At 37.4% G+C, this 26,222-nt stretch overlaps 1 protein-coding gene across 1 annotated transcript in view; it reads right to left on the bottom strand.

Moving 5' to 3' along the window:
• Positions 1 to 26,222, bottom strand: part of FYB2 (FYN binding protein 2) — a 94,152-nt gene that overhangs the window by 54,622 nt on the left and 13,308 nt on the right. The window contains 2 exon segments of the mRNA XM_035017722.1: positions 1,178 to 1,278; positions 20,601 to 20,609. Coding sequence (XP_034873613.1) covers positions 1,178 to 1,278; positions 20,601 to 20,609 — 110 coding nt within the window.

Genomic DNA, 26,222 nt, shown 5'->3' with positions numbered 1-26,222 from the left:
ATCCTAACTCCTACCCCACAAACCTCTTATGTATGTATTCCTAGGCAAATGACTTCTCCCAGACTCTCGGGCTTTTTTCTCCACACAATAAAGAAGCTGAACCAGATGATCTCTCTCTAACCCTCCCTCCAGGGAAGCAAAACATCCTCGAATGGGAAGCAGCATAAAACTGTGAAAACAGCATGCATTTTTTTGTTTATTATGTTATGTTAATCCCCATACATTACATCATTAGTTTTTGATGTAGTTCCATGATTCATTGTTTGCATATAACACCCAGTGCTCCATGCAGAATGAAAACAGCATGCATCTCAGAGGCAGTCTGAGCCTTTCACATGATAGCTCTACCATATATTCCTTGTGGGACCCTGTACAACTCAACCTCTCTGGTTCTCAGTTTCCTGTCTCAAAAAATGGGCTAATAAAACCGCTGTATCAGCAGGGATGCACACAGAGAACCTACTACAGAACTTGGCCTATAGTGTAGGTTCAGAAAATACTATTGTTTATTCCAGCGCAAACATTTATGCCTTTTGTAGAGAATCGGCTGATCCTACAGGCAGAACAAAGACACAGAAAATTGTAGAAATGTTATGAGGCCCTGCTTCTTCATTTTCTTACCTGACAGGGTCTCTTTCTTCATAGAAAGGTCTGAGCTTTGTCAGCAATACCAGAAGCGGGAAGACTTAGCTCTGAACCAGTGGTCAGATCCATTAAATGAATTCTCTGCTCCTATTCAGACTAAACACAGGGACCTAATTCTCATAGTCTGTTATCTCCCTCTCCACACACGGAGCTACCAGGGGAGTTCAAGAAAGACACCACAAGAAGAGAGATGAAGTTTCTATAGGAGGAGAAGGAAGAAAAATGAATCGCCGTATCTTGATTTTCCCTCCCACATATCTACAGAAGGCAAGGCATCTAGGTAGATTGGTGAAGGAGAGAATAGAAGAGGTAGAGAGAAGGCAGCACTAGGAGTTGTGAGATAGCATTGATGCCCAACTGGATTTATTTATATTTTTAAGAGACCAGGCAGGGGGGAACAAAAAAGAAACGAGATGGTAGAGCAGCATGGCTGTGAATTTTTAAACTTATAGTTAGCTAGAGGGAAAATACCATTTTTGCCACATTTTCATTCCACTCAGGGTTACAATATTAATTGGCTTAGCAGACTTACAATCAGCAATTTCTTTTGCGGTGCACAGGTTAATGGAGTTGCCAGAGTGTTTCAGATATGAAATTGTTGCCTCATAATTATGTGGTTCTTCAATTTCAGCACTGAGAAGCATAGAGAAAAAGGTTACTTAAAATAAAACATTGCTTTAAACATATTTTAAAACTTTTTGTATTTTTTCTTCATTAGAGAGGTAATATATCTGATGAATATGGTGATTTAAACAGATATGGAAGGCACACCACCCCTACTCTAAATCATAGAAATTCTGAAAAATATAACACAAAGAATTACATGAAGAACACAGAACTCATCTAGAAATCAGTAAAGTCTCCAGGTGCCATATATAGGGAGGAAAGCACAATTAAAGAATTAAGTGAGAATTACATGCAAAGGGAAACTGAGACAGATAAAGAAAAATCTTAATGACTGGGTGGCTGAGGATTTACTTTGAGTCAGAAGTCATGGGAAGCTAGAACTAAGCTATCAGCATGAAGTTCAGAGTCAAAAATGCCATTTCATCTGTAAAACAAATTGTAAAAAATATATGTACACTTTCCCAGGGAATAGCAGGGAAGCTTGGTATCCAGCTATGACTGTTGGAGCCTTTTAAAAGAACCACCCATGAGAAATCAGAAACTTGAAAACCAAGTACAGGTGAGGTTCTAAATGTATACCGTGTATTTCAGAGACTCAGAGACAAAATGGTGCTTGCAATCCAACCCTCTCTTGTAGAGCAAATCTGAAATCATTCTGTAAAGATGCTTCCACAACCCAAGGCACCTATGGTGGCCAAAGGAAACAATTCCCACTTAAAACAAGCTTATAGTAAAAAAAAAAAAAAAAAAAATGCAAACCACATAAAGAGATGAGCTACCACATATAGTCAGAAGATATAACAGAATGACAGAATTAAACAACAGAAAGACATGAAAGTGACTTTAAAATAAGTATTTTTTTAAATGTTCAAAGAAATAAAGGAATAAAAGCCATTAGGTAAAAAACAAAACAAACAAAAAACTCAAGAGCATGAAAAAAGAATGTAGCTTTAGGGACAAGAGAAAGGAGTTACAGAAATCATTAGTTCTTGTAATAAAAAATTTAATGCAGAAGTTGAAAAGTAGATTAGACACAGCAGGAGAGAGAATTGGGGAATTAGTTAGATTTAAGGAAGTCACTCAGAATGCAGCACAGAGAGATGAAGAGATGGAAAATATTAAAAGAGAAGTTAACCGTGGGTAAGATAGAATGAGAAGGTTCAACATATATAGACCAGGGATTCCAAAAGGGAAAAAGGAAAGGGATGATGAAAAGGAGTCAGTATTCACATGATAATACCTAAGACTTTTAAAATTAAAAAGGGACATAAATCCTTCAATTGAAGTAGCTTCAACAATAAGAAATAATGATAAATCCACACTTACATACTTTGTAATAAGTTAGCATAAGTCAAAGGAAAAAAATATAAAAGCTGTGTGAGAGAAAAGATAGATTACCAAGGAATAGCAGACTGGCAAGGGGCTTCTCATTAGCAGCAATAGGTGGTGGAGATTGTGGATAATATCTTAAGGGCTGAGGAAAGATATCAGTATCAAATTATCTTCTAGCTAAATTGTCATTAAACCTGAGGGAGAAACAAAGACCTTTTCAGAATACCAGTACACATATTTACTGCTCATAGATTCTTGCTGAAATACATCAAATCATTCAAATAAATTGAACTAGTAATGAAGTAGGATATAAGAAACAATGGTGGGGGAGTATCTAGAAAAGATGGCAGAGCAGGAAATCCTGAACTCACCCGGTCCCACAGACACAGTGAGATAACAACTACATCTATTGAACAAACTCTGAAATTGACCTCAAGACTGGCAAGACAGATCTTCCACTATTAATTGGACAGAGACCACATGGAAAATGGTAAGGGGGTGGAGATATAGTTGGGAAGCAAATCCTCAGCAAGACTAACCACAAATGGGAGGGACACCACAAGCAGGAAGAAGCAGAAGGATCAGACCCACCCCCACCCCCCGAGGCACCAGGGACCTGCACTGGGAAGACGAGTCCTCATAACGTCTGGATTTGAAAACCAGTGGGGCTTAACTTCTGGAGCTTTTAAAATCAGCAGGTTTAATTCTGGGAGAGCTGGAGGGTGAAAAGAAACCAAGTCCCTGAACTGAAAGAGCCAGCATAATAAATAACTTGGCTGAGACATAGCACAGAAGCAGCAGTTGGAAAGGTGCCTGGGGTAGATGTCAGTTTTTATTTACTACTCTCAGAATGGGTGCTGGTGGGGCAGGAATCTTCAGGAAATTTCTCCAGGTACCAAAGCAGTGGCAGGCACCATTTCTCCTCCCCCTCCCCAACTCTAGATGATCAGACACTTGTAGGAGCTAGCTCTAAAACTCTCAATCTAACTTGCTAGCACCACATGCCCCACCCCTGTGTTCATCTGCAGACACGCCCCATCCAACCCACCCAACTCAGCAGGTTCCTTCAAAGCAGCTCCTGCCTGGCCATACCCTACATGTGGCCCCAGCAGAAACCATTATCATTCCAAAGTGACTCCTGCCCTGGGGGAAGGGGGAGATAATACTACACACCAGCATGCCCACAGTTCCGACTGGCTGTGCAGGAAGTGGGCCCTGCTGTGGGGTGAGCCTGCAACTGTGGCAGAGAGGCTAATTGCAGACATCCAGTCTGACCGCTGTCCCTGCCCACATAGGAGCCCCCTCTGGTCTCAGACAGGCCTCTCAACAGCTGCGGGACCAAACCTTGAGGATGTGCTCACAATAGGGAAAGTGGGCCACTGCAGCCAGCTGGACTGAAGGCAATCACAGCTCAGACACAACAGTAAGGCACACACAGCCCACAAGGGAGACATCCCTGCAGTGCCTGATTCTTGTGACCTGGAGGGATTATGCTACAAGACATGATAGGACCTCTTCTACACGAGGCCACTACTTTTAAGACCAGGAGATGTAACTGACCTCCCTAAATATATAGAAACAAACATAGCGAGTTAGACAAAATGAAGGGACAGACAAATATGTCCCAAATAAAAGAATAAGACAAAAATCACAGCAAAAGAGCTAAATGAAACAGAGATAAACAATATGCCTGATAAAGAATTCAAAGTAATGGTCATAAAGATATTCACTGGACTTGAGGAAAGAGTTGATGATCTCAGTGAGAACTTCAATAAAGAGATAAAATATATATAAAAAAGAACCAGTCAGAGATGAAGAATTCAATAACTGAAATAAGAAATACATGAGAGGAGGGGCACCTGGATGGTTCAGTTGGTTAAATGTCTGAATCTTGATTTCAGCTCAGGTCATGATCTCAGGGTTGTGAGATTGAGCCCCACATTGGGCTTCACACTGGGCACAGAGCCTGTTTAGGATTTCCTCTCTCCCTCTCCCTCTGCCATTCCCCCACCTTAAAAAATACATGAGAGGGAATGAAAAACAGATTAGAGGACACACAGAAGAACAGACCAGCAATCTGGAAGACAGGGTGATAGAAAGCACCCAAGCTGAATGGCAAAATGAAAAAAAAAATGAGAATAGATTAAGGAAACTCAGTGACATAATCTAGTGCAAAAACATTCACTTTAGGGCGCCTGGGTGGCTCAGTTGGTTAAGCGACTGCCTTCGGCTCAGGTCATGATCCTGGAGTCCCGGGATCGAGTCCCGCATCGGGCTCCCTGCTCGGCAGGGAGTCTGCTTCTCCCTCTGACCTTCCCCCTTCTCATGTGCTCTCTCTCATTCTCTCTCTCTCAAATAAATAAATAAAATCTTTAAAAAAAAAACAAACAACATTCACTTTATAGGGGTCCCAAAAGGAGAAGGAAAGAGAAAAGGGGAAGCAAAAAACTTATTTGAAGAAATAATAGCTGCAAACTTCCTGAATCTGGGGAAGGATACAGAAATCCAGATCCAGAAGGCAAAATTAACCCAAGGAGGTCCACACCAAGACACATAATAATTAAAGGGCAAAAAGTAAGGATAAAGAGAAAATTTTAAAGGCAGCAATAGAAGAGAGTTACATACAAGGGAAGCCCCACAAGGCTATTAGCTGATTTTTCAGCAGAAATTTTACAGGCCAAAGGGAATGGCATGATATATCAAAATACTGAGGAAAAAAAAAAAAAATCCTGCAACCAAAAATAACCTACCCATCAAGGTTATCATTCAGAATAGGAGAGGTTAAAAATTTCTCAAACAAAAGTTAAAGGAGTTCATCACCACTAAACCAGATTTATAAGAAATGTTAAAGTGAATACTTTGGAAAGAAAAGGCCATGACTAGAAGAAAATCATTAATGGAAAAAATTTCACAGGTAAAAGCAAACATATAGTGAAGGTAGTAGATTAATCACTGATAAAGCCAATATGGAGGTTAAAACACAAAAGTAGTAAAAACAATAATATCTATAAATAACAGTCAAGGAATACACAAAATAAAAAGATGTAAAATATGGTATATACAAAAAACCTGGAGAGGGGAGTAAAAATTTAGCACTTTTAGAACATGTTTAAACTTCAGTGAGCATCAACTTAATAAAGACAGCTATAGGGGCGCCTGGGTGGCTCAGTCGTTAGGCGTCTGCCTTCAGCTCAGGTCATGATCCCGGGGTCCTGGGATCGAGCCCCACATCGGGCTCCCTGCTCTGCAGGAGGCCTGTTTCTCCCTCTCCCTCTCCCCCTGCTTGTGATCCTGCTCTCACTGTGTCTCTCTCTGTCAAATAAATAAATAAAATCTTAAAAAAAAAAAAGACAGCTATATACATAAGATGTTATATATGAACCCAATGGTAACCACAAATAAGAAACCTTTAACAGATACAAAAAATAACAAAAAACAACATAAAAAGAAAGGAATACAAGTATAACACTAAATAAAGACATCAAACCACAAGGGAAAAGAGTAAGAGAAGAAAAAAGGAACAAAGAATTACAAAAACATACAGAAAACAATTAACAAAATGACAGTAAGTACATACCTATCAATAATTACTTTAAATGTAAATAGACTAAATGCTCCGATCAAAAGACACAGGCTGACTGAATGGATATAGAAACAAACCCATGTGTATGCTGCCTATAAGATACTTACTTAAGATCTAAAGACACATACAGACTGAAAGTGAAGGTCTGGAAAACATTTATCATTTAAATTAAAGTGAGAAAAAAAAAAAAAAAAGCCAGGGAAGCAATACTTAGATCAGACAAAACAGACTTTAAAACAAAGACTAGCAAAAGACAAAGAAGGGCACTACATATTGATGAGGGGATCAACCCAACAAGAGGCCGTAACAGTTATAAATATCTATGCACCCAACATTGGAGCACCTAAGTAAATAAAGCAAATATTAACAGACTTAAAGGTAGAAACTGACAGTAATACAGTAATAGTAGGGGACTTTAATACCTGTTTCCATCAATGAGTAAATCATACAGACAGAAAATCAACAAGGAAACAGTAGTTTTGAAGCACACAGTAGACCCAGTGGACCGAAAAGATATGTACAGAATATTCCATCCCCAAACAGCAGAATACACATTCTTTTCAAGTCCACATGAACATTCTCCAGGACAGATCACATTAGGCCACAAAAGAAGTCTCAATAAATTTAAGAAAACTGAAGCCATACCAAGGATCTTTTCCAACCACAACAATATAAAACTAGAAATCAATTACAAGAAAAAATCTGGAGGGAACACAACTACAGAAGGCTATATAATATGCTACTCAATAATGAATGAGTCAAACAAGAAATAAAGGAAAAAATAAAAAAAAATACATGGAGATAAATGAAAATGAAACACAATGGTCCAAAATCTTTGGGATGCAGCAGTACAGGCCTACCTCAAGAAACAAGAAAAATCTCAAATAAAAGACCTAACTTTATACCTAGAAGAGTTAGGAAAACAACAAAGCACAAAGCTAATAGAAGGAAGGAAATAATAAAGATTAGAGCAGAAATAAATGAACTTGAGACAAAAAAAAAAAATAGAAAAGATCGATGAAACCAGAAGTCAGTTCTTCAAAATGATAAACAAAAGTGATAAGCCTTTAGCCAAATTTATCAAGAAAACAAGAGGAGTTAAGTAAATATAATCAGAAATGGAGGAGTAAGAACTGACAGTAAATACAAAGGACTATAAGAGACCATTATGAACAATTTTATGCCAAAAAATTGGACAACCTAGAAGAAATGGATAAAATCCTAGAGATTTATCATCTTCAGAAACTAAATTAGGAAGAATTACAAAATTTGAACAGACTGATTACCAGTAATCAGGAATCTAAATTGATTCAGTAATAAAAAAAATTCCCAACAAACAAAAGCCCAAAATCAGATAGTTTCAGGATGAATTCTACCAACTATTTAAAGAAGAGTTAATATCTATTCTTCTCAAACTATACCAAAAAATAGAAGAGAAAGTAAAACTTCCAAGTTCATTCTATGAGTTCAGCATGACCCAGATACCAAAACCAAACAAAAACACTACAAAAAAAGGAAACTATAGGTCAATATCTCTGATAAACATAGATACCAAAAATCCTCAACAAAATACTAACAAACCAAATCCAACAATACATTAAAAAAATCAAGATTGAGTAGGATTTATTCCAGGATGCAAGTGTGGTTCAATATTTGTAAATCAATCAGTGTGATACATCACCTTAATAAGAGAAAGGATAAAAACCTTATGATCATTTCAACAGATGCCAAAAAAAAGGGGGGGGGGGCATTTGAAAAAATACATCTAAAAAAAGAAAAGAAAAAATACATCTATTTATGATTAAAAAAAAAAAAAATCTCAACAAAGTGGGTTTAGGGGTAGTACACCTGAACATATAAAGGCCACATATGAAAAACAAATAACATTATACTCAAAGGTGAAAAGCTGAAACTTTCCCTCTAAGATCAGGAAGAAGACAAGGATGTTTTCTCTAACCACTTTTACTCAACACAATACTGGAATGCTAACCACAGCAATCAGACAAGAAAAAGAAATAAAAGGCAATCCAAATTGGTAAGGAAGAACTTACTATTTGCAGATGACATAATACTATATATAGAAAACCCTAAAGACTCCACCAAAAAACTATTCAAACTGATTAATGGTTCAGTGAAGTTGCAGGATACAAATAAGTATACAGATATCTGTTGCATTTCTATACAATAACAGTGAAATAGCAGAAAGAGAAATTAACAATTCCATTTACAAATGCACCAAAAAGAATAAGATACCTAGGAATAAATCAACCAAGGAGGTGAAAGACCTGTACTCTGAAAACTATAAAACACTGATGAAAAAGATAGAAGATGAGACAAATGGAAAGATACACTATGCTCATAGATTGGCAGAATTCGTATTGTTAAAATGTCCATACTACATACTAGATTTATTTTTTCTAGCAATCTAGATTCAATGCAATTTCTATCAAAATACAAATAGCATTTTTCACAGAACTAGAATAATTGTATGTAAATTATCATATGCATGTAAAATATTTACAGTATATAAAATATATAAATTTAAAAATTTGTATGGAATCACAAAAAGACCTTGAATATCCAAAGCAATCTTGAGAAAGAAGAACAAAGCTAGAGGTATCACAATCCCCAATTTCAAGATATACCATAAAGCTATAATAATCAATAAAATATGGTGCTGGCACAAAATTAGACACATAGATCAATAGAACAGGACAGAAAGCCCAGAAATAAACCCATGCTTATATGCTCAGTGAATCTATGACAAAGAAGGCAAGAATATACAATGGGGAAAAGACAATCTATTCAACAAATGGTGCGGGGAAAACTGGACAGCTGCATGCAAAAGAATGAAACTGGACAACTTTCTCATGACATACACAAAAATAAACTCAAATGGATTAAAGATCTAAATGTGAGGCCTGAAACCATAAAACTCCTAGAAGAAAACATGGGCGGTAATCCCTTTGACATTGGCCTTAGCAATATATTTATCGATAGGTCTCCTCAGGTAAGGGAAACAAAAGCAAAAATAAACTATTGGTACTTCATCAAAATAAAATGCTTTTGCACAACAAAGGAAATCATCAACAAAACAAAAAGGCTTGGAGAAGGTATTTTTAAATGACATATCTGATAAGGGTTAATATCCAAAACATATAAAAAAGCTTACACATCTCAAAACTGAAAAAATAAATAATCCAATTAAAAATGGGCAGAGGGGGGCACCTGGGTGGCTCAGTCAGTTAAGGATCTGCCTTCAGCTCAGGGCATGATCTCAGGGTCCTGGGATGGGGCCCTGCATTGGGTTCCCTGCTCAGCAGGGAAGCCTGCTTCTCCCTCTGCCGGTCTGCCTGCTTGTGCTCTCTCACTCGCGCATGCTCTCTCTTTCTCGAATAAATAAAATCTTTTTAAAAAATGGACAGAGGACCTGAATAGACATTTTTCCAGAGAAGACATACAGATTGCCAATAGACACATGAAAAGATGCTCAACATCACTCATCATCAGGGAAATGCAAATTAAAACCATGATATTACTTTACACCTGTCAGAATGGCTAGAAGCAAAAAGACAAGAAATAACAAATGTTTGCAAGGCTGTAGAGAAAAAGGAACCCTCATGTACTGTTGGTGGAAATGTAAATTGGTACAGCCAGTGTGGAAAACAGTACGGAGTTTCCTCAAAAAATTAAAAATAGAATTACCAGACAATCCAGTAATTCCACTACTAGGTATTTACTCATGAAAAATGATAACATTACTTTGAAAAGGTATACACACCCCTATGTTTACTGCAGCATTATTTATAATAACCAAGTTATGGGAGCAGCCCAAGTGTCATCAATAGATGAATGGATAAAGAACAAGTGGTATGTATATACAATGGAACATTACTTATCCATGAAAAAGAATGCAATCTTGCCATTTGTGGCAACATGGATGGACCCAGAGGGTATAATGCTAAGTGAAATAAGTCAAAGACAAAGACAAATACCATACGATTTCACATATATGTGGAATCCAAAAAACAAACAAATGTATAAACAAAGAGGAAACAGATATGTAAATACAGAGAACAAACTGGTGGTTACCAGAGGGGTGGTTGGTGGAGGAATGGGGGAAATAAGTGAAGGGCATTAAGAGGTACAAACTTCCAGGTATAAATAAATAAGTCATGGAGATGAAAGTACAGCATAGGGAATATAGTCAGTAATACTGTAATAACACCGTGTGGTGACAGATGGTGACTACACTCATTGTGGTGAGCATTGAGTAACAGAATTGTTGAATCAGTATAATGTGTACCTGAAACTAATAAGACACTGTATGTTAATTATATTTCAATTAAAAAAAGAAATAATGGTGATCAAATAAATTAACAAAGCTATTGGTAAGTCTAAATACATATCAACTGTAAAAATGACTAATTTGTAGAAGTTTAAGAGTAAGATGGAATTAAAAATATTAAATAATAATATGAAAAATAGTGGGAGAGGGCTATGAGAGTTATCCTCACATCTTTGTATCATTTAGGAGCAAGAGAGAGATTTTGATTTATATCAGACTTAGTTAATTGGATGTCAAAATTTAACTGTAACTACTAAAAAGAATAGAAATAGAGTGTTTAACTTCTCAATTGGCAGAAGGAGACTATGGAAATGAGAAAACTTAAATATTAAAGAAGAAGGCAGAAAAGGAAAAAAATACACATGTAAAAAATTTCATAATATACTTAAAATGAGAAAAAATCCAAATAGATCAAGAATCACAATAAATGCAAATAGATTTCTTTAATAAAATAGTATCTGCATGTTGTTAAAATCTAGCTAATGCTGCCAAAAAGCAAATCAAAGCTCCTTTATAAATGTATGGAAAAAGATATGCAAACCAAATACTAATCAAAAGAAATCTTAGGTAGGTTTATTAATATTAGACCATACTTTAGCATGACTGATCAAGAAAATGAGAGAAGGTACACACATGCGTGCATATACACACATGCACACAAATTATGGACAAGAAAGACAATACTAGAGAGAGATTTAGGTTTTCAGAATTCTAAAAAAATGTTAGGATAAACTTTCTGCTTAAGAAAGCAGAAATTTGAAAATTTAGGAAAAACTGGTGAACTTATAAATATAAAATTACCCCAGCGACTGAAGAACTATATACAAAGGCTGATAAGCCAATAAAACATTCATGAGCCTGAATCTATAGTACATACATCCACTCTCCCTCTCACTTACCTTCACACTCAATCCATCCTTCTTTCTCCTCCACCAAATAGTTTTATGGGCAAGTTTGAATGAATAGTTTCAGAGAACAGAAAAAGAGAAAAGCTACCCTACTCATTTTAAGAGGGCAGTATGATTTTGATATGAAAACTACAACATGACCAAAAATTAAAAATATAGCTCAATCTCACTTAAAAGATTTTAGCCCAAACTCACTAAATACTAAAAAAAAAATGAGTTAATTAGTATTAAAATTAACTCAAGAACAACTAAAATTTATTCAAGATGTCAATGATGGCATCAGAAAGTCTACTTCATCACACTTTTCTCTTATGAGAAAACCAGATTATTTTAATAGATGCAAAAAAAACCATGCCACACAAACTTTCTTAACTAGATTAATCTCCAATATCATACTTAATGGTACACTGTAGCAAAGAATTAATATCTCAACTCCACTGGAAACTTCTGCAATAGGGAAAAAAGACAAACTCATAGAAAATTGGACAAATGGATATTATAGACATCACAGAAGAAATTTTGACTAGCTTATAAAATAAATTCACACACAAAAATAAAAAAAAAATTCATAACCATGTAGTAAACAGGGAAATGGAATTGAGATAATGAGAATTAGTTCACACCCATCAGTTTAAGCAAGCATCCCAAAGTTTGAAAATAATACCTCATTTGGCAAGAAGAAACTGGAACTTTATACGAGCTTGAGAATATAAACTGGCACAGCCACTTTGGAATATATTTTTTAATATCTAGTAAAACTGAAGTTGTTTACTATTGTTTAGAAATTTTATTTCTTAGTAAATAACCTAGGGGAAACCTGGTTTTATATATATATGAGATGATTATTATAGCATCATTTGAAAGGGTGAACATTCAAAACAACTGGAATGTCTCTCAGCAAGGGAACACATGAACAAATTGTGGTATGTTCATATGATGGAATATCTACAATATGCAATTATATTGACTAAACTAGACTTATATGCATCAACATAGATAGAATATGAAAACACAGCTTTGAAAAAAATCATGCTACAGGATAATAAGATGGCATTTATAAAAAAATGTAAAATACCGTATCTGTAAGAAATATGAATTTGTAGTTAAAGTATAAAATATACACTAAATGGATACATTCCTGTATCCATATTACAATTTGCTGCTGGGAGGGAGAATGAGATTGAGACTGAGGAGTGAAATGAAGGGGACTTCATCTGTATCTGCAACAAATGGAAAATCACTACTTCACTAAATGTGGAACAGAGGAGAGGGAGGAGAAGAATCACCCATGACCTTCCCACCTTAACACAAGTGAGGTCTTAGTATTTTAGTATTCTTCCTGATTTTTTCCATTTATAGAAATGTATATTAGTATACCTGCTGTTACAGACAATGAAGAGGTTGGAGTTCTCTCTTTTCTTGTCCCCCCCTTTCCCATTTAATATTACAAGCACATTCCACCTGATTGTTTTCCCTCATTTGACCAGCTTAAGTATTTTCAGATTTTTTTAAAATCATATTCTCTAAAGATGTATGAATAGTTCATTTTGCTGAAAAGGAAAAATTATGAACTCTAATGCATCAGTAGTTTCTCCCCTATTTTGTTTCCCTTCCCTATCATAAAGTAATCGAGAGAAACTTTCTTAAATTATAGACTATGCCATGTACCTCATGCTCCAATGACCTAACAATCTCATCAGGTCTATGGTAAATTAACTTTATTAATAAGAAACAATTTGTGGAAAAATTGAAAGAAGATGTCTAATCAATTTCTTGGACAATTTTTGTCAGAAATGAATAAGTATCTGACTTTAGATGATCGAAAAGAATTTCAACTGAATATTAAAAAAAAAGCATCTTTCAGATCAATTGTCTTTACAGAGGGACAGTCCCAGGATTAATGTTAAAAATGAAAAAAGATATTGTAGATGTATTTAAACCTCCTTTTTTAACCACATGAAAATACTTTTTATCCCTTTCCTGGTCCATTAAAACCAGATCTGAAATCTGCCTTGATTTAATACAGTGTGGGTCAATATAAAGAACTTGGATTGCAGGGAAGAAATAACAATGATTTAAATAAATCTATGTGTCAATTTTTTTGTTTTCACATTTATTAAAATATCTGTCTAGAGTCTGTCTCCAGAACTATAGACATTATTGGGAGGCAGCACAGAATTACAGACAAACTTGGATCTTGGGGTCAGACAGATATAAACTTGAATCCTAGCTCTTCTACTTTCTAATTATAAAGTACTGAATAAATACCTTAATCTCAGTTTCCTACTTTATAAAATAGTAATAATAAAATCTAATTTAAAGGTGTATTGTGGATATTGAATGAAATATTTGCTTTCTGCACACAGGCATTCCAATAAAGTGTGCTAGTAATATTATTATATTGGAAGACAGAAATTATAATATTAAAAAAATAAGTTTCAACACACATCTGACGGGTGACTATGATCCCTTCCAGAGACCTTGGAGGGTGGGTACTATCTTCGTGCTCTCCCTCTGCTGTGCTCCAAGCATGCAAGTATCTCCCAGAGGGGAGCTCTTAGACACATCTGGTTTTTAGTCTAGTGCTATGGTTTTTGTGGCTGCTATCCAGAAAATGCTCCTTGATCACCTGATTCTGGTGGCCAGGGGGGCTTATGTTCCTGTGTCCCGCAGGACTGTAACAATTGGAGAGACAGTTCTTGGCCTGCTGTCATCCCTAGGGCATTGTATAAACATCAGGCTGAAACACAACCCCAGTCATTCAACCCCAGTCATTCTGTTAAAGAGGCCCATTTGCTTATCCTGGAGTTTTGGCCTGAGGGCCAGGCTTCAGGTGTGCCACACATCTAGAGGCCTATGGAGGGGCTCTCAAGGGACATAGGCCAGTGGCCACCATCTTTGTACTCTCTCTCTCTGCCTCGCTACTACTCACAGGCATCTCCCAGAAAGGAGCCTATACATTCATCTGGAGCCCTGATTGTTCTGTCACCCAGGGAACACTTCCAGATTGCCTAGCTCTGGTAGCCAGTGGGGCTTATGTTTGCAGTCACACAAGACTGTAGATAACTGAATACTCTAAAAGTTGCTGTCAGAGAGTCTGGCTCCTAATCAGCCTGAATCTGGGTGCTGACTGAGGTCCTCTCCTTTGGGACACTGATACGTCTTGGCATAGCTTCACTACTGGGAGCTATTAACAATATAATAGGCTGCTTGGATGATCAAAAAGTTTGAGAACATCAGATGCTAGGGCAGGGTTGAATGATAAGGTTTATCTCCTACACAAGGCCACTCCTTCAAGACTGGGAGAGGTGGCCATTTCATCTACTATATAGAAACCAACACAGAGAGTCAAGCAAAATGAAGAAACAGAGGCATGTGTTCTGGGAAAAAAAAAAAAAAAAAAAAAAGCCCACAAGAGAAAACCATGGGAAAAAACCTTAATGGAATAGAGATAAACAATCTAACTAATAAAGAGTTCAAAGTAATGGTCATAAAGATGCTTACTGAACTTAGGAGAAGAATGGATGAACACAGTAAGAACTTAAAGAGAAAATATAAATAGTACCAGTGGAAGTCACAAAGCTGAAGCATACAATAACTGAGCTGAAAAGTACACTAAAGGGATTCAATAGCAGAGCAGATGAAGCAGGACAAAGGATCAGTGACCTCAAAGACTAGACACTGGAACTTATTCAATCAGAGCAGTAAAAAGAAAAAAGAATGAAAAAGAGTGAAGAAAGCTTAAAGGACTAGTAGGACAACATCAAGCTGACTAATGTTCACATTATAGGGGTCCCATGAGAAAAGAGAGAGGGGGTCAAAAATTTCTGAAAATTTCTCTAACCTGGAGGAAAAAAAACACACACACACATGTAGATCTAGGAAGACCAGAGAGTTCCAAATGAAATAAACCCAAGGAGACTCACACAAAGGCACATTATAATTAATATGTTGAAAATTAAAGAGAATGCTGCAAGCAGGAAGAAAAAAACAACTTGTTACATACAAAGGGAACACACCTAAAACTATGCGATTTCTTCAGTAGAAACTTTGTAGGCCAGAACAGAATGGCATGATTTGTTCCTAGTGCTGGAAGAAAAAAACTTCAACCAAGAATATTCCACCTGGCAAAGTTGATGTTAAGAACTGAAGGGGAGATAGAGTTTTCCAAACCAGCAAAAGGTATAAGAGTCCATCACCACCTAACCAACTTTACCAAAAATGTTAAAGGAACTTCTTTATATGAAAAGAAAAGGCACTGATTAGGAACAAGAAAATTTATAAAAGTATAGGTAAAGGTAAGTATATGGTAAAGGTAAATATATAATAAGGTAGTAGATTAATCACATAAAGCCAATATGAATGTTAAAAAAACAACAGTAGTAATAGTAATAATAACTGTAATTGTAATAATTAGTTAAGAGATATACAACATAAAAAAGATGTAAAATGTGACATCAAAAACATAAAACATGGAGATAGAGTAAAAATGTAGAGCTTTAGAATGTGTTCGAACTTAAGTTATCAACTTAAGATAGACTGTTATAAAGCTAAATTGTTATATGTAAGCCTCATGGTAACCACAAAGCAAAAACCTATTGTATGTACACAAAAGATAATGAGGAAGAAATGTAAGCATACCACTAAAGAAAGTCATCAAACCACAAAGGGAAAGAGAAAGAGGAGAATAAAGGAAAAGGGAAACTACAGAACACTGAGAAAACAACAGAATGGCAAGAAATACTTATCAATAATTACTTAAATGTAAATGAGTGAAATTCTCTAATCAAAAGACATAGAGTGGCTGAATGAATGAGAAAACAGACCCACCTATATGCTACCTATAAGAGACTAATCTTCAGATTTAAGGACACACAGACTGAAAGTGAAGGGTTGGAGAAAGATACTCCATGCAAATGAAAACCAAAAGGAAGCTGGGGTAGCTATACCTATATCAGACAAAATAGACTTTAAAACAAAGATTGTAATAAGAGACAAAGAAAGCATTACATAATGATAAAGGGGCCAATCCAATAAGAGGATACAACATTTTTTTTTTTTTAAGATTTTATTTATTTATTTGACAGAGAGAGAAACAGCGAGAGAGCGAACACAAGCAGGGGGAGGGGGAGAGGGAGAAGCAGGCTCCCCGCAGAGCAGGGAGCCCGATGTGGGACTCGATCCCGGGACTCCAGGATCATGACCTGAGCCGAAGGCAGTCGCTTAACCAACTGAGCCACCCAGGCGCCCGAGGATACAACATTTGTAAATATTTATGCGCCCAACACAGGAGCACCTTTATATGTAACAAATATTAACAGACCTAAAGGGAGAAACAGACAGTAATACAATAATAATAGGGGACTTTGATACCCCACTTCCACCAATGGATAGATCATTTAAACAGAAAATCAATAAGGAAACATCAGCCTTAAATGACACATTAGACCAGATGGACTTAACTAATATATAAGAACATTTCACTCAACAGCAGCAGAATATACATTTTTCTCAAGTGTGACTAGAACATTCTCCAGGATAGATCATATGTTAAGCCACAAAACAAGTCTTAATAAATTAAAGAATACTGAAATCATTATTGAGGATCTTTTCTGACCACAATGGTATAAAACTAGAAATTATAAAAAGAAAATTAGAAAGTTCACAAACATATTTTTATAGAGATTAAACAACATGTTACTGGTCAAAGATGAAAAGAGAAATAAAAAAATACCTTGAGAGAAATGAAAATGGGAATACAACATAAACTTATGGGATGCAGCAAAAGCAGTTCTAAGAGCAAAGTTCATAGAGATAAATGCCTACCTCAAGAAACAAGAAAAATCTCAGACGAACAACCTAACATTACCCCTCAAGGAACTAGAAAAAGAAGAACGAATGAAGCTCAAAGTTAGGAGAAGGAAGGAAATTACAAAGATTAAAGAGGAAATAAATGAAACGAAAAGACAACAGAAAAGATCAATGAGTATAAGAGTTGATTCTCTGAAAAGATAAGTTTTGCACAGTGAAAAAAACCATCAACAAAATAAAAAAGCAACCTACTGAATGGGAGAGAATATTTAAATTAGATATATGATAAGGGATCAATATCCAAAATATATAAAGAACTTCTACAACTCAATAGCAAAAACTCCCAAACAATCCAATTGAGAAATGGGCAGGATATCTGAATAGACTTTTTTTTTTTTCCCCAGAGAAGACATGGAGATGGCCAATAGGTACTTAAAAAGATGTTTAACATCACTAATCAGAGAATTGTAAATCAAAACCACACTATTACCTCATACCTGTTAGGATGGCTATTATCAAAAAGAGAAGAAATAAAAAATGTTAATGTGATGTGGAGAAAAGGGAACTCTTGTGAGCTGTTACATGAGAATGTAAATTGGTGCAGTCATTACAGAAAACAAAATGGAGGTTCCACAATAAATTAAAAATAGAACAATCATATGATCCAGCAATTCCACTTCTGAGTTTTTATCGGAAGTCTACAAAAATGTTAACTCAGAAAGATATATGAGCACCCTCATGCTCATTGTACCATTATTTACAATAGCAAAGATAGGGAAGCAATCTAAATGTCCACTGATGGATGGTTAAGGAAATGTGGTACATATATACAATGAATACACACACACACACACACACACAGAGCCATAAAAAAAAAGAAATCTTGCCATTTGTGACAATATAGAAGGACCTTAAGAACATCATGCTAGGTAAAATAAGCAGACAGAGAAAGACTAATACCATATGATCTCAGTTACATGTGTCATCTAAAAAAAAAAAAAAAAGAAAAGAAAGAAAGAAAGCTCCGAACTCATAGACACAGAGAACAACAGAATGATGGTTGACAAAGGTGCAGGGTGGAGTTTGGATAAATGGGTAAAGGTTGGTGGTCAAAGGTACATACTTCCAGTTATAAAATAAATCATGGGGATATAATGTACATCATGTTGATTACAGTTAATAATACTATATTGCATTATCTGAAAGTTGCTACCATATATAGAACTTAGAAGATATCACAAAAAAAAAATTGTAACTATGTACGGTGACAGACGTTAATAAACTTATTGTGACCATTTTACAACATAGACACAAATAATGAATCATTATGATGTACACCTGAAAATTATATAATATTATATGTCAATTACACCCAACTGAAAAAGGTTTTTTTGAAGTTTGCATTTTGGAAAGTTCTTTTTATTACTGACATAGCATCAACTTTCTCTATTTTCTGACTTTCTCATAGAAAACCTCTAATAACTTAAGTATTACATTGTTTCTTAATGATATCTTCAACATTACGTATGTTCAAGAAGAAACAACAGCTCTGTAAATGCAGGGTTAGTGTGACAGATGATTTACAAAAGAAATTTTCTCATTATGTTTGAATTCTTGGAATTCTACCTTCAAAATCAGTTTTTGAACAGTGGGGTCTCTGTTTGAATCATGGCCTCCTCTAATGGTTGTTTCTACTTGCCATGTCAACCCCTAGATCACAGCTGTCTTTTGGAAAATAATTTAGTCAACCTCTGTGTGAAGCTGTACATTCTAGAGAAGTGGCTCACACAGCTCATTCTAACACCTGTTCACTTGGTCGAACAGTGAAACAGTCCATCGCAGAATTAGCTACAATTGTTGAGTGTTTGCCATGTGTTAGGCGCCGTACTTAGATTCATCACGTCCATCTCTTACTGACTGTGTGGGTCTCAGGCAGTCATTTAAGATCCCAGAGCCTTAATTTCTTCCTGGCTCACTGTGGCCATTTAGTGTAGGAATAACTCAGTTAACATGTGGTCAGTGCCTGACAAATACATATTCTCTCTCATCTTCTCCTGTTCCACATGACAAGAGGGTAAGTTGAAATTTTTCAGGGCAAGAGGCTCTGGAAAATCTAAAGAAGAGCTTATGTTAGGTGGAAAAACTGAGACTTGAACAGCAAAACCTGTTAGGTGCACTTTTGTATTTATTTTATTAGGGAGGTAAACGGAAGTTGAAAATCCAGCTTCTTTCACTTCTCCTTTCAGTGGGCCACCCATTTTGGATATAAGAACACGGGTAGCTTAGCCAGGAGTGGCTCTGTGTGACATTCCACAGGTGCCTGGTGACAAGGTAGTATAAGACCATCTGATTTCTCAATTACCCAGTGTCCCAAACTGGGCAAGTTCCATCTCCAATAAATAACTTTCGGTAAGACTGCTGCTCTTCCCACAGGCCTTCACCTTAAGAACTCCTCCTCTTGAGTTAAGTGACTGGTGATGAGACTTTTAAAAAAGACTAGGACTAGGTGCTACAATGGATCTCAGAATACATTTATGCCAGGTTCACAAAAATATGTGATACATTTTCAAGGACACTCTTCTTTCACAAGCTATTGAAACTGTCTTCTACGTTTCCTCTTCTACTACTTCCACTACTCCACGCTCCTGCCACCACCTCAACCACTTCCTTCATTTCAACAGAACACACACACACAGGTTTGTGCATATATATCTCTGTATATGATACGTGTGCTTTAAATGTGTATATATACATATGTGTGTATATACAGATACATATGTATGCACATACATATGTGTGTGTATATGTGTGTAAGCTCAACCTTACTAGTACATGTTTCATGACCTTACTAAGTCTCCTTTGATTTCAACAACAACCGCGACAACAAATACGATGCCTCCAACATCACTTTGGACAGTAGGTATTTCTTTGCTTTTAATCTATGAATATATACCTCCATTCTTCCTATAAAGGGCCACAAAACTATGATGACTCTGGTAACTAATTTTATGTGTTAACTTGACTGGCCACAGGATGTGCAAATTAAATGTTATTTCTTTCTTTTTTTTTTTTTAACTTATTTATTTATTTGAGAGAGAGAGCAAGTGAGCATGCACAAGTAGCAGGGCGGGGGGCAGATGGAGAAGAAGAGAGAGAGAATCCTGAAGCTGAATCCCTGCTGAGCGCAGAGCCCAATGTGGGGCTCAATCTCCCGACCCTGAGCTCAATCAAGAGTTGGCTGCCCAACCAACTGAGCCACCCAGGTGCCCCTTAGGCTTGACTTTCTTAAAGCACTCGGACTCCTAATGTCACCACTAAAGCAGATTCTTACTTAACCACTGGCAACTTCTGTAGCCTTAAACAAAATAACCTTAAGCCCTCATTTTCATTAGTAAGGTCAACTTGTAAAATATCAGCTTTTCAAACTTCAGGGTGTCTCTTTGAGGTGGCCATAATATCCAACCCCACCTGTTTCACAGAAAGGTAGAGTAGGTTATCCTCAGAGCTAGAGGCAGGCTTTTAGTAGGAACCCTGTCTGCTGACTCCAGCCCTTCTGTAGCACTAGACCTTGTTACAGACAAACCCCGCTCCTACCAACAAACAACAAAGAGCCGCCATTTATCAAGTGTTGACAACACTGCCCGACACTGTGGAATTACAGATATTCATCTCAATCCTCACAGCGATCCTAGGAGGTAGGATTTATTGATTTCACCATCTCCCATGTGAGGAAATGGGATGCCCAGAGATATTAAATTACTTTTCTAAGATCACACAGCTCGTGTGTAGAGCTCGAAATAGGAATCTGAGGTCATCTGACCCAAAGTCTATGCTCTTAACCCTTTACAATGTACTCCCTGGATCTTCTAATTTTCAAGTGTTGCAAAAGCATTCCATCTAAGCAAACTTCAATTATGCAGCTGGTAAGAGATGGTAGATCCTCTCCCTGCTTTCAAAGAATTTATAATTTAGACAGGAAGGTGGGGAACACCCAAGAATCTCGGAAATAATAAAAACAGACTGTATATAATCATATACAGTTAAGTATACAAAGTACCACCTAAGTCCATAGTATAATTCAGCCAACACTTAATGAACTATTCCATGCTGCACTGCCCCCCCCCCACCCCACTACTATCCATTCTAAACATGTCAGATTATGGTTCCTGAAAACACCAGGATGCTTTCTGCTGCTGTGTTTCCATATATGTGGCTCTCCTGATTGTCAGATCCTTATCATCAATGGCCTCTTCACAAACTCCAACTTTTTCTTTAAAATACAAATTAAGTGTCATTCTCTTTGCTCCTTCTATAATCTATTCTCTACAAAGTGGTCAGAATGATCTTTTATTTATTTATTTTTTTAATTTTTATTATGTTATGTTAGTCACCATACAATACATCATTAGTTTTTGATGTGGTGATCCACGATCCATTGTTTTCATACAATACCCAGTGCTCCATGCAGTACATGCCCTCCTTAATAGCCATCACTGGGCTAAGGGGAACCCTCTTACACTGTTGGTGGGAATGCAAGTTGGTACAGTCACTTTGGAAAACAGTGTGGAGATTCCTCAAAAATTTAAAAATAGAGCTACCCTATGGCCCAGCAAGTGCACTCCTGGGTATTTACCCCAAAGACACAGATGTAGTGAAAAGAAGGGCCATATGCACCCCAATGTTCAGAGCAGTGATGTCCACAATAGCCAAACTGTGGAAAGAGCTGAGATGCCCTTCAACAGATGAATGGATAAAGAAGATGTGGTATATATATACAATGGAATAGTACTCAGCCATCAGAAAGGATGAATACCCAACTTTCACATCAACATGGATGGGACTGCAGAATGATCTTTTAAAAAGAGGATTTGAACCTTATCACAATCCTGCTTAAGACTCTTCTGAGGCTTCTTAGTATTCTTCTTTTTTTTTTTTTTAGCATGTTCCACACCCAGCATGGAACCCAATGCAGGACTCCATCTCATGACCCTGAGATCAAGACCTGAGCTGAGATCAAGAATCGGATGCTTAACTGACTGAGCCACCCAGGCTCCCCCTTCCTATGATTCTTAATGAAAAACAGCAACAACTACAAAACCATCAAGTGCCTCTCCTTTATTATCTCACTTCCAGCAACCTCTCCAAACTCCTGTCCAACCATTCTTCTCCTCCACCAGGACACTCTGACCTCACTGGCCGCCTCTCTCTCTTGCAAGGATGCCACACTCTCTCCCACCTCAAGGACTTTGCAAACGCTGTTCCTGCCACATGGAATGACTCTGTATGGCCAGCTCTTTCTCAACCATCAGGTCTCCCCTTATAGGTTGCCTTCAAGAAAGTCCTTCTTCTACTTTCTTTTCCAAATAGCCCTCTTCCCCACCATCTCTAACTATATAACATTTTGCTTTATACGATTCTTAGTAGTTGTCCTCATCTTTAAATCATTTCATTACTTTTTATTACTTTAACTTTTTCTCTTTTGCTCTGTGATCTTGTAGATCACTCACTGCTGGGTCCCTCATGACAAATACAATGCCTGGCACATTATAGGCTCTTGGTTGTCTGGATCCTCCTCTGATGCTCAGAGTGATACTGAAAACTCCTACACAGACAGACAGATGATGTCACATCATGAACATTTTCACTGAGCTCCTCCTCTTTGCCAAGCACTGTTCTAGAATATAAAAGCAAATAAGAGACAAGGTCCTTGAACTCAAGACTCTCATGGTGTAGAATAACAAAGAAAATAAACCAGAATAATTATTATTTGAAGCATTAGTAAGTACTAACAGAAGAATTAAGCAGGCCTCTGCATGGAACAGATGGTACCTTGCAACAGGAGACACAGGTGTGGTCGGGGAAGTGGACATGTAAGCATTTATCATTGTCTTACATTTTATCATTATTTGCTTCTCTGTCCTTCTTCCCAACTAAAAGGCATATTCACCAGGGCAGACTTTGTTTTCTGTTGCATTATCAGCATCTAGAACCATGTCTGGCACATAGCTGGAGCTCAATAAACAGTCACTGACTAACTGATGGACTGAACGAATCCTATGCGATGAAAAGGAGCCATCAGCTAAAGATCTGGGAGATCACCCTGCACACAGGAAGAAGCAAACATCTGTGCTTGGTAAGAACATGCTTGCTGTGTTTGAGGAGAGGCCAAAAGGCCAGTCAGGGCGCTGAAGACAGTGAACAAGGGAGAGAGTACAGGGTAGCCAGAACATGGGGGGCCTTCTCTTGGCCCTGGTAAGGAGTTTGGGGTTTCTGAATTTTATTTTAAATGTAAAATGGAAGTGAAGTGCTCAATGATTAGTTTCAGTAAATAACTACTGAATGGGGCATGAGAGGGGGGTGCCTTCCGGGATGGCTAGAGTAATAAGGACAAGCTTCCTAGCAGTGTCACTTGGAGCTGAATGCTAGACTAAGAAGGAGCAGAGGACAGAGAAGCTTTCGTGTGAGTCCATGTCTTCCCATGGCAAGAGCCTTTCCTTGATACACAAGGGTAAACAAGTGCTCAGACTGTTCTAATTATTTAGCTTTGTTTAATATTAGAAGGACAGGATACTGGACATGCAGATCAATGCAAAATATACAGATGAGAGAGCCTAAGAATGCTTTCTTTATTCATATAAAAGTTCATGGAAGGTGGTATCATTTTATCTGTCTATCCTTCTCCCTCAATCTGTCACTCAACTGGTCCATCCCTTACTCAGTCATTAAATAATTATTACTTGCATGTCTACTTCCTGGTGGTGAGAAAGGTGGAGAAAGACAATCATGGAATTTAGAATCTAACAGATAACCTCCAAAAATCTCTCACATTGGGAAAATTTTTTTTTTTTTTTTTTTCATGTTGGGAAAATTCTGAGACAGGATAGTGTAGTTGAAAATCCTTATAAACATCCACTCCTGAGTTCACATCCCAGATTAGCTCTATACTATCTTATACTGCAGGGCAAGTCATGAAAAATCTCTGAGCCCTCAGTTTTTTGCCTTCAGATGATGATCATGGGGCTAACATGAGTCTGACAGGTGTAAAGGGCTAAGCAATGCTCAGCACGTGGTAATACTCAAAGACTAGTTTCCATTCAACCTTTCTGAATAAACCTATGTACAAAAATAGGCTCCAAGTCTGCAACTTTATTGCCTGATTTCTTCCTAAGTCATGAATTTTTCCAGCTTGTCATCTGAATGCCACTAAAGAGAAAAGGTGAGACTTGGCTCCAAACACTTTGATACTTTAGCTCCACCCTGGCCAGGCTCCCTACTCAGACCTTTCTGCAGACAGAAAAAGAAATCCTAAGGCAGGAGAGGTATTCAAGAGCACCTGCCTGGGGAATGTCTAGGCTCAATTTGTAGAGCAGGCCGTGCGTCTGTTAAACCTTGCCTTCTTCGTAGATAAAGATCCAACGTGAATCCTCAGGAAGGTAGTCTGCAGCGGTGGTTGAGAGGTGATGCTCTGGAGCCCTGCTGACCAGGTCAAACTCTGCAAGGGTGATGATCCAGCTGCATCATCTTGGATTCCTTAAGCTGACTCTATGGTCAGAGAGTCGGTTAACCACCAACTTCATGGGGTGGTTTTGGTTGGGAGTTTTAAAGTGAGAGAGTGGACATTAAGTATGGAGAACAAGCCTTTGTCTATGGTAAGTGTTCAATAAACAGAATCTATAGGTGAATTTCTTTTTAAAGGAGGAATACTTGAAAATATGAAAGAAGACCCCCAAATAAATGGACTGTTCTTGCCACCACTGCCCTTAGAAAAATAGGCCAAACAGCAGCCTTGTTGTGTTTCTGAAACCCAATTAAAAAGGGATAATAAGAATTCATTGAAGTGGCTTGAACTGAAGCCATCTGAATATTCTGGGTCTAAAACTTATAAGGCACAGGCTTAAAAAAAATCCCCTGTCTGCATTCTTTTTTTTTTTTAATTTATTTTTTATTTTTTTATTTATTTTAAAGATTTTATTTATTTATTTGAGAGAGAGAATGAGAGAGAGAGAGAGAGCATGAGAGGGGGGAGGGTCAGAGTGAGAAGCAGACTCCCTGCTGAGCAGGGAGCCCGATGCGGGACTCGATCCCGGGACTCCAGGATCATGACCTTAGCCGAAGGCAGTCGCCCAACCAACTGAGCCACCCAGGCGCCCCAGCCCCTGTCTGCATTCTTGCCCCATGGTGATTCAGTTTAGCGCACTGAGATGTGAGGGCCCACCTTCACTTCCCAGATACCATCATGAGGAACCTGATTTGCTGTGGGTCAGTCAGAGCAGGTCTATACCAGTCTTGACTATCTGAAACGCATCCATTCACGAAAGAACACTGTAGTTCAAAACAACTTAAAAACTAGTCCTAAGAGGTTCTGGTCTTACATGCACATGTAAGACATGCTTGTTTTAAGTAAAAATCCCAAATAGCTTTCAGGAAGGGTCAGTGTTGTACTGAGCACTGATGATGTGCCAAGGACCCCACACATACTGATGCCAACAATGATGAAACAGCAAATCACCTGGAAATGGCCTTATACTCCTCTCTTGCCCACCCGTCTCATTTTCGACAGCTGATCCCACAATCACTGCTTTTCCTCCAAAATACATCTTGAGTCCCTTTTTAAAAAAAATCTCTATTTCTACCATCTTGTCCATATCAAGTGATTAAACCTCCTTGTGTATCAGTTTCCTCATCTATAAAATTGGAATATCATCTACCTCTTAGGATTGTCATAAATGGAGTCATACATTTAAAGTGCTTAGAACACCACCAATATGAATGCCGATTGCTCTGTTTATTGTTACTGTTTTGTTGTGGCAATGGCTTCTGAAGCTGTTTCTACCTGTTTCCACACTAAGTTTATTATTTATGTAGCCTCCAAAGTGATCTTTACAAAACACATGTCAGCTCATGTCACTCCCTGGTTTAAAACTCCTCTGGTTTCCCAACATATTTAGAGAGCAGCATTCAAATTCAC

Source organism: Mirounga leonina, unplaced genomic scaffold (assembly GCF_011800145.1).
Source record: "Mirounga leonina isolate KUSES-001 unplaced genomic scaffold, KU_Mleo_1.0 Mir_173, whole genome shotgun sequence".
Taxonomy (NCBI): domain Eukaryota; kingdom Metazoa; phylum Chordata; class Mammalia; order Carnivora; family Phocidae; genus Mirounga; species Mirounga leonina.
This window is presented reverse-complemented; position numbering and strand designations above follow the sequence as displayed.